This window comes from Colius striatus, chromosome 7 (genome assembly GCF_028858725.1).
Source record: "Colius striatus isolate bColStr4 chromosome 7, bColStr4.1.hap1, whole genome shotgun sequence".
In the NCBI taxonomy this organism is placed as follows: Eukaryota; Metazoa; Chordata; class Aves; order Coliiformes; family Coliidae; genus Colius; species Colius striatus.
Window position 1 is genome coordinate 9,792,552 of NC_084765.1, and position 13,540 is coordinate 9,806,091.

General features: G+C 41.9%; 1 protein-coding gene across 5 annotated transcripts in view; it reads right to left on the reverse strand.

The window, feature by feature from the left end:
* The window catches only part of MICAL2 (microtubule associated monooxygenase, calponin and LIM domain containing 2), a 129,193-nt gene that overhangs the window by 40,548 nt on the left and 75,105 nt on the right, over positions 1 to 13,540 (reverse strand). For all 5 annotated transcript variants that reach the window (XM_061999489.1, XM_061999486.1, XM_061999487.1 and 2 more), the window contains exons 18-19: positions 12,718 to 12,806; positions 12,273 to 12,372 (exon numbers count right to left, since the gene is read on the reverse strand). In XM_061999489.1, coding sequence (XP_061855473.1) covers positions 12,273 to 12,372; positions 12,718 to 12,806 — 189 coding nt within the window. The remainder of the gene's footprint in view (positions 1 to 12,272; positions 12,373 to 12,717; positions 12,807 to 13,540) is intronic.

Below are 13,540 nucleotides of genomic sequence, written 5' to 3' on the forward strand. Positions count from 1 at the left end.
GGAAGATGTTCCCATCTCAGCACGGCCGCCAAGCAGGAGCCAGGCAGGGCTGGTACCTTGGCTGGGGCCTGGTTTGAGCTGGTTATAAAATCTGAGAAACAAACTGTAGTTTGCTTTTGGCTTGGCAAAGAAGCAGCAGCCTCTAATTAGGAATATAATGATGGTTTTTGGAGGTCCCTGTATATATAAAGTCCAGCAGCAGCACTCCTGCAGGAGTTTTTAAGAGATCTTTCCTTTTATCTCTCTGGAGAGACTTTCCTCATCTGAGCCCTGCAGAAAGCATGCAAGGCTCAAGGCAGCCTCATTCTAGCAAACAGCACGCAAATTCAGTATGTCTCTTTTGCTCTCTGAAAGGTCATTGCAGCTGTGATTCTCTCAGTGACAGGCTTGTAAAATTCACATGCTTAAAGAATAACACCTGGTGATAATCCACCATAACCTAAAAAGCATTTTTGCCTTCCCCTGCCTGCTTGTTCTAAAATAACTTTTTGTACCAGCATCCTCAGGGGCCTGGATGCATTTCAGCACGTAATCAGGCAAGGAGGGACACTGTCAGGGAGATGGTGCGTGCAGAGCCCACTCAGTTCTGCAGTGGGGACAGCCCCACAGGTCGGTGATGGGGGCAGGGAGGGGAGTGTCTCAAGTGCTTTTGTGAATATCTCAGTTCACTTTCCTCCCTGAGGTACAAGGACAAAGCTGACAGCCAAGCGCAGCAGTGGAGAGGTCTGTCTTGTCTGTGTTATGCTGCACGTTACAGACATGAACTACTTGAATGTTCTTAAAGCCCTGAAAGCTTCCAATTAGTTTTGTTAGTAATTTTCTCCTGAGTGACTTAAAAGCAGTTTTTACCCATGGAAATACTGGGCAGATCTCCTCCACAGCTACCAGGCACCTGTGTTAGCTTTGCTCAAGCTAAGCATGAGCAGCATGGCTGCATGCCTTGTGCTGGAAGAGGGCAAACCCTCCCTTTGTGTCAGAGAGCCCCTGCAGGGACTGGGACAGGGGTTTTAGGGTGCACTGAATCACACAGACACAAATCCAGGACCGATGCTGTCTCGTGGTCTCAGCACCACTGTGCTCTGCCCAGTGTATCTGGGCCACGCCAGCTGATAGACTGCTCTGCCAAAAAGCTCAAGCTCAGATTTTTGAAAGCTCAAATCTCAGAGCTATTTACTGCCTCTCTGTGACTAACAATCTGCTAAGTGCAGTCTACCAGCAGGAAAGCTCCCTCTGTTCCTGCAAAACAGATAAACGCATCATTACATCCCTCCTCCTGGTCCCAGAAGCTTTGCCAACACACCAGCCCAATTTAATGAGGGGAAGGTGCTGAGTTACAGGCCGGTGTTTCATGCACACCATGCCAAACCAGCGATGTGCAGAGAAGCTCTGACACCTATTTCCATATTATGCCATGCTGGGTGGTGCAATTGGTTTTGCTGAACTGGTGAAAACAACAGAGTCCCATGACAGTCGCTGGCAGGAGTGCCCCTCAGAAAGCTGCCACACAGGCCACAAAGGAGAGGCCCTTTCCACAGGGGCTCAGGTTCCAGCCCCCATCTCCTCCCCAACTTGGGGCTTCACAGGTGGCTCTAGGCACCTGCCATGAGTACCACTGATGAGCTGTTGATGGCTCCAGCATCTGAGAGCCTCCCCCCCTCCTCCCTCAATGGCCCAACAGAGCAGCTGTGATTCACAGCAGAGTCCCACTTGACAGGGCAGCCTGACTTGACTGTCTGCACGGGTTGCTGCTGCTCCCCAGTCACCTGCCAAACCAGTGCCAGGCAAATCACATTACTGTGACATGATAAGGAGAAGACAAGGGCTGCAGAAGCAGCCAAATTTGGGCAGAGCCAAGCCCCTGCTGAGGCATCTGGACTGGGTGGGCTGCTTCTCCCCCATCTACTGCAGAGCACATGCTGCCCACAGCAGCACAAAGCCTGAACTCTGCCAAGCATTCCCCTCCCTGCTAGGAGTACTGGGCCAAATGCCTCGGACACCAGCTGGCTCAGGACAGCTGTGTTTTATCAGCTTTGCTCAGGAGTGGCTGCTCTGTGCATGCCTCTGCCTGTCTTGGACAAAAACGGTCAAAGATGCTCCACTAAAATACCACCGAGTCAGCCACAGTAGCCTGCCCATCAAATCAATGCCACTGTGCCATAAGCAACCAGGGTCATTCATGTATAACCTCCCTCCTCCTCTTTAGCTGGTTTTAAGTCGCAAGAGGGGAATTAATTTTTAAGCAAGGTACACTGAGAGCTCCCACAGTATTTCTTGGCTAAAGTGAGTCAGACTGAACAGGAGCCTCACACAAGCAAAAAGGGGGAGTGAGCTTTACTGAGCTAACCAAGGCATGAAGACTTCAACTAATCCAAACCCAGAGAACATCCCTGAAGACAAATGAAAAACAGAAACAGAGGCAGGATACAATAAATTTAAAAATTATATTGGGCTTTCTGTTTTGGACCACAACACACTCAGCTTACTGGTGGTCAGGAAGCAAGCTTCTGCAGGGAGACTGGTCCAGAAAACACCCCCGAGAACACCCTGATCCATCTGGCATGTGAGGGCTCCTCACACCAGATACGAGGTCTGGTGGCTGATTAAGAGAAGACTCCCATCTGTGCCCTTAGGAAGGGAAAAAAAATTGTTCATTCCTACTGCTGGCAGTGTGAGGGTACCTAAGGGCAGGCAGCTTGGCACCTGCTTCACTGCTCAGGACAAACAGACCAGAAATGCCCCATTTCTTACAGCCCTGCCCATGCTGCAGATCTGTGGGACAGCCCCCTTGGGCAGGGGGAGAAAGAAGGAAACCTAATGAAATCAGGTGCTGCAACCCATATGCGGGATGTGATATTTTGGCACCTTGGACACATCATGTTCTTATGACTTCCTGACAGCTGTGAAGCAGCAGCACTACTTATCCCCAGCTGCCCCAGCCACTCAGGACTGGCCAATGGCTTCCAGGTCTTGGGGGGGGAGCACTCAAGTGCTGCTCTTATCAGCAGGAGGTGGGTGTCTGGGCACCCAGGGCTGGCAGACTGCTCATCTTCCCTGCTGTGCAACGGGCTCAATACAACCCAGTGCTCTTCTAGGAAGACTCCAACCTAACTTGTGTCCTGCTTTTCTGTCTGGTAATCCTGAGACTCTTAGCCTGTCATTAAACTCTGTCACCCCATAACTCATTCCCAGGACAAGTGGACTCTGCCTGGCCTTGTATGGAGCTGCTGACTAAGGCAATGACAGGAGTGAACAATTTTAAAATGGAGTTACTCATAAACGTAGGCAGCTCTGATGGTGAAAGCAGACACCAGCTGGCATAAAAAAATCACATTAAGAAATTCAGTCAGCACACCACAAATTGATTTGTAGCACACCCAGCACCTTCACTGCCTCTCTGTCTTTTTACTACTGTATAATAAACAAACAAAATTATGATTCCTGCTTATAATACAGCAATGCTTTAAGGAATCTGTGGGGCAGAAGGAAGGTGTCTTCATACCAGTGCTACGGAAACACAGCTGAAATGAACCCAGTGAGCTCAGGGATGAGACATAGAGCAGGAAGCACTCACCAGGGAAGCACAGACCATATAGGATTGTAAAAGGTGATGAGAGAACCACGGCACCTCCAGCTTGGTTAGACATTGGTCTTGCACCAGCCCACATTGGGATGAAACCCAAGCTCAAGCTTGTTCCAGCTTCAGCTGAGCCCTGCAGCCTGAGCTTCAAAACTTGCACAGCTGCATGGGAGGACTGCTGGTGTGTAAAAATCAAAGACATTCCATTAAGGTATTTCACAGATCTGCCTTAAGAGGCTATGGGGCTTCTAGCAGCATTCCCAAACACACGTCCTGTCCAAACTTTTGAGTTCTCACCACACCTGAGAAACTACCAGGCAGATTTCTGCCCTTGAAAAAGGTCTCCTGTAAAATATATGTTTGACATTTCACAGATTTCTGTTCTTTCCCCTCCTTTTTCTTCAGGCCTCCTTTATGCAGAAGTAATTTCCATGTTATGGTGGCTAAAAAATGCCATAAAGAAAACCACTGCTCCCATTTCCATGGGGTGTGCGACTGCTCCCCATGCACTGGCAGCTGATTGCCTGCCTGGCTCCCAACCACCAAGAGCAAACGCTTTTCTGCTGCCCCTTTCTCCATCCACAGCCCAGGAAGAGGCTCTTCCATGGCATCCTCCTCCTGTCTCCTTTCTTCTCCCACTCCCCTAGGAGCCCACGCCAGCACCTATGCAAATTCTCCAGCAGCAAAACACTCTTTCAAAGTATCCATTACTTACTCGATGAACAGACCCTTCTGAACTCAGGCACAAAATAGAACCAGGGAATTTGAAGTTGGCAAAGCAAGATAGAGCCCAAAGCACATGACTTTTGAATGCATATGAATGCTCTCACCTAAACTAAGCAAAAATGAATAAAGGAAAAGGCAACTCTGAAAATCTGCTAGCTACGCTGAATGTTTATGGAAAATCACTTCTCAAACAAACTCTGCTACGGTAACACACTAGTTTTATCATTTTAGAGTAAACACCTATTTTATCAGAGCAATCTGTGTTTGTCTGGTATATCAATGTCTGCAGTAACTGGGAATTCTGAGCACTGCAACAAGCATTTCAGTCATTGTTCAGTGATCAGTGTCTGTCAAAACAGTATTTTTTGCATTCAAACTCAGAGCACCAAAAACCTTAAGACAGAGATATCAATGAATATTCAGATTAAATGCTGAAAAGGGCAAAGACTACAGCAACATGCACATTTCTTTGTCATTTCACATTTCAAGAAAACACATCAGAAATTCCATTCATTTCACACAAGTCTGGAGCCCACCACCTGATGAGAAGAGATCAAAGCCTCTCTTCTTTTAACGTTAACACAGTTGATGAAGAAAAGGAAAGTCTCAAGGAAATATTTACATGAGTAGTATGTATACTTGGATCGAGTGTTAATACATAAACATCTTCTGATCTTCAGCAAGATGATCACAAAATCACAGAATGCTAAGTGTTGAAAGGGATCTCTAGAGATCATTTAGTCCAACACCCCTGCTAAAGCAGGTCCACCTACATGAAGTCGCACAGGAACACATCCAGGTGGGTTTTCAAAACATGACATTTGCATTAAAAACATCATATTTGCATGCAGAAAAAAAAGTCATCTGTGAACATGTCATGCCTTCAAAAACATAAATATGAATGCAGAATCCAGTGCATTTCAGAACTCATTGCTTTGGCTGGAATGCCAGGAATGAGTGAGCCAAAAGTGAGTTAAAGCCAATTATAATCGCTAATCGCCATAAGGCTGTGGGAAAACCAAGACCATAGCCCTTGCTTGAGGTTGGAATACACATAAAGGAACTTTCACTGGCATTTTATAGCTGTGGCAATCTAGAAGAAGCTGAGAGAATTAGAAATTACTCCTCTTAGTAGAGTTAATGAAAGGTTGCTGTCTGAATTTGAGCAATTTTAAGAAGTTTTGTCAGTACTCACTTGTTTTTAATCAAGTATGCTTAAAACCTCCCAGATCTTTTTCATTATAAAACATTATCATAATTATTGTCTAACCTTTACAGAATTCTGACACATTTGCTTTTCATTAAGAGACACCTAAGGCAGGTAGTGCTGCCTTGCTTTGAGAATGAAAGCTTAGCCTGTCTTTTCAAAAAAAGCACATCTAGGTACATATTTCCCATCCAAATGGCCCCAGTGGCAACAGGCAAGTTCAGAACCCATCTGAACCAGTATAATGGGGAAGACAGACACAGCACCTCCTGAGCCTGCCAGACAGAGCAAACCTCACCTCTGCACTTCTAGTGCTACAATGGCAACTAGAACATCAGGTAGCTTTCAAGTCTTAGAAAGCATTAACTGTGTAAAGAGGCATTAGTATCATCTGCTCTGCAACCATGATTTGTGGAAGGCACTGACTGGGTTCAGCAGCAGCCTATGAGTAGGATTACGGCCGGTTTGCCTTTCAAGCAGGCACCACTGCCGATTCCAGTTGGGGGCAGGGACAAGGCATCACTGCTTTGGGTATAACCTTAGCAGCACAGGCTTGCTGGAGACTGAGAGCACTGAAGCTCTTGGAGAGAGCCTAACATAAGAGTAGTAGGAGGATTCAGGCCTCATACTCACGGGGAGATCTGTTCCCATGGCCAGAAGAAGAGTGGAGTGTTAAATTTGCAGAGAACTTAACCCACTAGTTTCTTCCTTTAGCAGCATTGCTGTGAGCAAAACAAGGAATATTTAGTTTCATTGTGTAAAGATTTGAACTGTGAGGAAAGTCACACAAACTTGCCCCCCTCATGTTGCTCATTGCTTCTACTTTCTTTTCTGTACATTGTATTCTGTCTTGTGAGCCAGTGTTCCAGGGCATGGACTGTGTACTACCAGGTGTATCCCTCTAGTGATAGTATTTGATAGTGATTTGACTTTTGAGGCCTTCTGCACCGCCATGAGCAACACAATTGCAACAAATCTAGTCTCTAACATGACCCCGATTCCAAGTTATTGCACTGCTATTTTAGCAGGAATAAGTGAAACTTTGCGAATAGAGTGAACATTTGATGGCTCTCTAAGCTTCAGTCCCAAACAAATCATCACCTTCCGCAGACACAAAAACCTGTTCTGATGTTACCAATGCCTCTGCCTAAAACCATCAAGTAAAGATGGCAGAAAGGAGCCTGCTCTGTGCAAGGAGTAAATTTAGTTTTACCTGAACTGCTTTGTTCATTACAATTAAGGAAGTGCCAAGCAATGTCTCAAATGGCATTTGTTGCCTTATGTTTTCATTATGCAAATCATCTCCTGCTCTGACAGCAAACTTTCTACTTAAATAAATCGTTTCTGTCACTCAATCCTAGTGAGGTTTGGTTTGAATTAACTTAAAAAAAATATACTACAATCATTTGATTAAATTATTGGGATTATTCTTTCTGGGATTTAGCTTTTTTTTTTTCCTTGAAATACAGTGGAAGAGATTCTACCTTAAGAATTACAGAGCTAGCAAAAGGAAGAAGGTGAAGGGGAGGAAGACTTAGGAAAGCTCTTTTGAAGGACCTGCTGTTACAAACAACCACAACAGCATCTTAAAAAAAAGGAATTACAAAAGCCATGACAGAGCAAAGGCAAAATAAATAATGCCACTGTTAAAAGATAACAGGTCATCAATAGTAGCTGCAGTTTCCAGAGGTCCAGAAGATACAGGGAGCTTGCAAACAGTACTCCAGAGCCAGCAGCAAAGGTAAAACTTTACCCACAGTTATCACCTGCTTTTCCTGTACACAATATAAGATCCCAAACAAGTGTAATTTTACAAGACCTTTATAGCATTTGTTAACATGTAAAATAAACCCAAAGGTAACAGAAGTCAAAGAGAAGAGGACAAGCACCATTTGTGTATGCAACCCAAGCAGCCCCCATGCTCACCAACACCAATGGATCTTTCCCAGAAAGGATACATCCCAACACCAGGCACCTCCTGATCCACAGTGGAGGCATAACTTGTCAAGGATCCCAACCTGTATCCCTTTCAAAAGGGACACACATGCAATTATACCACCACAGGGAAACTCTTTGGCCTTTGGGTCAGGCCACAGCAAAGATAACACAACAGCATCCACCAGAAGAGGAATTTGAGAAATGCGCTTAAAGTCACTATTAAGTGTCTGCCCTCAGGAAATATTTTTAAAAGGAAAAGATGAAACAAGGAGACTTATAAAGAACTACATTTATTAATTTTTTTTTTACAGCAAGTATCATAAATAAGGCTAAAACAATTTTCACTGTGTGCAAAATACAGAACTTCCATGTGAAAATTTAAATACAGCGCTTAGAACTATTTAATAAAAATATTCAGTTAAGATTGTAATGTAAAATGAAGACAGAAGAATTAGGAGTAGAAGGACAGAATCCTCACTGGCCAGGAAGAGCTAGGAAGACTCTGCAACAGAGGGTAAAAACCACAGCAGTGGGAAGTGGTTTGAAATAGCAGACCTTTACGTCACAACCTTCATCTCAAAGCACGCTGAGCTTTGTAACAAAACGTCACAGCCCTGAAATACATAGGAAGTCATGTCCTAACCAATTGTGCAGTAAGTGATGCTTGAAATAGAGAGAAGCTTCTGTGTGGGCACAGTGTGGAGACTTTCAGAGCCATCAAGATATTTTAGGTTACCCATATAAATAAATACTATTGCTTTAGTCATGCAAACATACAGGTCAGGTAGATAAAGTGTGGGGCTCTGACCCTGCAGTCCTTCTGCATTCCTGGCTGAGGCGTGTGAAATGGGGCAAGTGGCAGAGGATGTTTGGCCCCTCCTGAAAATTGCTGCTTAGATCAATTCCCCAAGGCTCTTCCCTTTCAAAGGGAACCTCAGCAGGGAAGGGTGGGTCATGCCCATATCAACCCAAGCTTTAGCACACTTGCTTATAACAGTGAGCTCTTGCTTCTTGTTTGGATTGGTTTTCCCTTCCAGATTATCAATGTGTGATGACACATACTGGACCTTATTTGAAATACATGCAAAATAATCACTCCATTTTTTTCCAGGAGTGTAGCAGCAGTGTCTCATGCAGCAAGACAAATCCACTCATCAAGACAAATCCACTCATCACAGTGTCAAATAGGGCCTAGGTAATTAGTTAACAAAACAACTCAAACCAAACCATATATAAACTTGGTGTTTTGATATTAGAGACTAGAAATAGCATGCACATCTATTGCTGTTAGGCCTGCCTATTGTGCTGCTTGGGGTGGAAGACTGGAATTTGCATCTCCTTGGCTACTTTTTCCCAACAGAATCCTTTTGCATCATAATTTTCCAGTATGAAACCCAAGAAGTGCCTAGAAAGCACCCCAGTGCTCAAGCATTGCATACTTGTGCCCAATGGAAATAGGTTTTCAGGCTAACTAGAAGAATCAGCTGGCTAATCTTATCTTAACCTTATTTTAATTCTTTCCTTCAATACTTTGAGAGAAATAAGGCTTTAATGAGTTCTTTCGGAAAAACAATGTACTTGCCTAAGTTACCTTGAAGGCACAAGGAATTGCACATGCACAGGCACAGAGGAAAACATTCTCTACAGAGAGCACAGATGTTACCTTCTCTAGAACCATGAACTCAGAAACAGGTTAGATGATCATGCCAAAGCTTGCATCCATTAATATACCAGACACACACAGTTTGCTTCAAAAGTCTTAAAAAAACCCACGCAATGAAATGCTGTCAAACAACAGTGTTAGTCACACAATTTTGGAACTGGCAAGCGGAAAAAAAAAATCACCTGAGAGCAGAAAGGCTTCAGCCAGTGAGTGGGTGCAGCACTGGAATGATGAATTGGACTAAAGGCAACGAGGGAGGTTGACAGAGAAGACAGTAGGAAGAAAAACACAGAACTCAATACAGTTGTATAGGAAAGCATCAGAAAGATTACACAGGCACAAAGCAGAACTGGTGAAACTGAAACTGCCTTTTTTCATGGAGTCATAAATGAGGACAAATAGGTATGAACCTTACTAGCAGAATATTAAGATGAAGAGATTAAAAAAAAATCTGTCAATTAGATTTGATGCCAATAGAAAAATCCTTTCCAACAGAATTATCTGCAAAATTCCAGTGGAACGTGCAGTGTAAGTAAATGTGTCAGGAAAATATTCTCATTATACAAGATCTTGAGTTCTGTTGTGGAAATGTTGGGATTTTATTCACCATTACATAAATCTATATAAAGAAAACACCACATTTAATTTTCTTTTTAAGTTTTCTTTTCAAACTTTCTACTAGTACGACTCACAGAATCACAGAATCTTAAGGGTTGGAAGGGACTCCTTTGCTTTAAGTTCATTAGACATCAGAGATTTCCAAGTTTCTTTCTAAATCATCATTTTCTCTAAGTTTACCATTACATTTCTGCTGAAAAGCAGAAAATTTCCTGTAGTAAACAGCAGGAGAAAATTTCAGGAAAAAGCATTCCTAAAGACTGTGCTGTTGACAAACTGACATAAAACTTGATGGCAAGATGAATTTAAAAACTTGACCAGTTAGCAGTTTGCTGTGCTGCAGGAGTAACACGGTAAATCGTGCTGCAGATTTTTTCCTTTTCAGTGTGAAACAATTACTGTCATTAGCAAATAATTAAAAAGTACAGTCTTCCAAAGTTGTGGGTTTTCTTTTTTTAAATGCTATAAAACCATTACAGATACATTTCTTCACATATATACAGATGCCTACCATGTTACTATAAATTGTCACTATGACCAGTCAATTTTCAAGCAAAGTTTTGCTGAATACATGTTTGAGCATTAATGGCAATTTATTTCAGATGAATGCTACCTTAAACATTTTTCTTCAAGCACATACTTCACATGGTTTTCCCAAAATACAAAATCACTCTAAAATATGAAAACCTTTATCCTTGCAGTTTAAAGAAAAACAAATTACCTAGAAGAAAAATCCAGTTTGTTATTTATTTTTAAACAGAAGACACATGTCCTTTTAAAGAAATAAAACAATTCAAATAATGTTTTCCCCATTATTTTAAAAAAATAAATAGAAAATACCTGCCAGCCCATAGGCATCACAGTCATTGAATTCAACTGGAAGGTGATCCTCAACTTCACTACTGAATGGGACATTATTTCCTACTCTTTAAGCCATATACTTTTGGCTACAAATAAATGCTACAGATACTTTGAATTGTAGGCTATACATATCACCACGTTTATGTATTTACCTATTTCCTAGTTAACTTCTGAATTAAAATATTTCAGTGTTTGAGAGGCAGTGTTTGAGGCAGGGAGTATGCTTACCTCACTGGCTAACTAGGCCAAAAAATTAATCAGAATTTGGGATGTTGCTATCTCTCTGCTGTTAAATAGATTGTTTAACTTATCCCAAAGCCTTCTGATTAAGGTAGACCTTGTTGAGAGACATGTGAAATTTAATGATCATCTGCTACAGAGTATAGAACTTCATTTTTCTCTCATCAGCTTTACACATTGAAATGAATGAAACTCTCAACTAAGAAGTAATCTCCTTAGATTTTTACTGCTTGTTCTAAACTTATATTTTTATGAAATTCCAAAAGAGAACAGGAGCAGTGTCTACCCAAAGGCACAACAGCAGTGACTTCAGTTACAGATGAGTGTTTCATAAGTTGATATTCCTCAAATCAGTCACCTACTGAGGAAGCCTTGACTTGAGGAATAACTCAGGTCTAATGACACTACCACAGTTCCTTTTACTTACAGTTTCAATCAAGCCTTCACTCAACTAAGAGTTGCTCCTCAAATTTATTAAAACACTTTAAATAAATTCGTGGTACAGATTATATCCCACTACCAACAAAGGGTATCTAGCCCATGTAAGAAATGTAAAAGGCATGACTAGGAGTAATATGAATTAAGTACTTTTTTTTTTAACATATTCATGCAAGTTATAAACCTCCTAACCCAGAGCAAAGATGGAAGCAAGAAAAAACATAGGTATGCGCCATACTCAGGTTTCAAAACCTAGTCATTTGTCATAAATATTCCCCAAACACCTGAAAGAACACATTCTTTCTTGGTCTAATAAAAAAAAACTCCCCCCTAAAAACCCCAAAAAGGCCGTGGGGAAGCAGGGGAGTGACAACAGAGAGGAGAATGCTTTTCAAATGGACTACCTCCCTCAATGGCCTGATCACAAGATGAAACAGGGCGGGGAAAAAAAACAACCTACAAAATATCCTTCATCTGTGTCCGAGTTCTGGAAATGTGTCTGGACATCACCCTTCATGCTCTAACATACAGTACATGTCATAGTGAAAAAATCCGATTGCACCTCATTTCTGTCAGAAGGAATCCACTGTTCTTTTAAGTCACACATCAAATTGCATGAAAAGTAAAAAAACCGAAAGAATAACCCCACAAGAAAATAGTGAGGTTGTTAATTTTGAAAATCTGAAAGGCACAACTGAGCAAGACACGTAGAAGAATTTAAACCCTATAGAATTTTTTCACCCATTCAAGCACGTTTTCAAGTGATAGCTCTGCTTCCCGGTACATATGAGTAAGTACCTCTAGAAGAGCACAGAGGAATGGCACACCAAGGCTCAAGAGTTCGTACAAGTAGGTATAGTTATATGCATTGTCCCTGAAATGAAGATTGGTAGCGTGCAGAAAACCATGCATCCAGTTAGACAGGCGTCTGGGAATGTCAAGCAGATCCCTTGTCACCCGCAGGGGCCAGCTTAGTGTGCCCCTAAAGAAGGAAGTCAGGATACCTGGGGACCTGTCCTCTGGACTGCTAGCAGAAGACAAAGTGCTTTCTGTGGTGGTCTCTGTGGCTTTGGACTCCTCTCTCTTCCATGCTTCTGTTGCCCCCTTATATAAAGCATTAAAAAAATGTTAAATACATTTCTAAAAACAAGAAGTTCAGTTTCTGTTACTGTTGTCAAGATTTTACCTATATTATCATTTCCAATTGCTTTAAGTTCAACTTTACAGAGGAAAAGCTAACGTCCATTGAGAAGCAGACTACAAATACAACAAACTCTCAGAAGCAGGAGCCTGTATTTTAGCACTATTTTCACTGCTTCTAGACATCAGGTAGAAAACATCTTACATATACACACACACAGAGTGTTGCACTCACACCCACAGTATTGCACCCTGCTCCAGGTAAAGCTGCCTGAGCATTTCTTGCATTAGCAATACAATGATACTTACCGTTCCCTGGATCTGTAATGTTGCTCTTCTCTTCCTGTGTTTAGTATTGATTTTGCAGTGTGTAAAATGAGGTTTACAGTAAAATTTACCTACAAAAGTAAAAAAATCACATATATGACACTTGTCTATATGTCTACGGACTGAAACCCATACAAAGATGAAATCAAGAGTAATTAATGCTTGGTCAGCAAGAAGAATGGGAATCTTGCTGCCAACTCTGGATGGGTTTCTTTTACAGTACACAGATTTTCACATTTGTTAAATAAAGCAAAGTCATTTATCTACCATATAGCTTGAAGATTAATAAATAGTAGAAAATTAAGGCTCTATAAATACCAAGTCACAAACACAGGACATCATACATCAAGAAGACAAGTAATAGGTTTTTAAAAAGTCTTTGCAGAAGATCCTTTTGTAGACGGAATCAGGTTAACTCTTCCATCTACTCAAATCACTTGGAAGTGGCAAGAGAATTTCAACTCAGTTTAATAACTTCCCTCTAAAAAAAAAAAGAAAAAAAAAAAAAAGGAAAAAAATAATAGCCCATGTCCCAAACCCCAGGCTGTAGGTGGGATTGAGCGTGCAAAATCTGAACCTCCCATTCTATAGCAGACTGGAATAAATTCCACTGCTGCCTGGCTGGTACTACTGCTTTCAACTCCTGAGCCATAACAACTTGAAAGATATGTTATAGTACACCCATCCATGTAAATCTGCCACTATCCTGGCTTATCTTTATAGATCATGTTGTTTAATGGCCAGTTATAAATGAAATGTAAGAATAATTCTGTACTGTTGGGAGAAAAATCATCTTTTCTCCCCT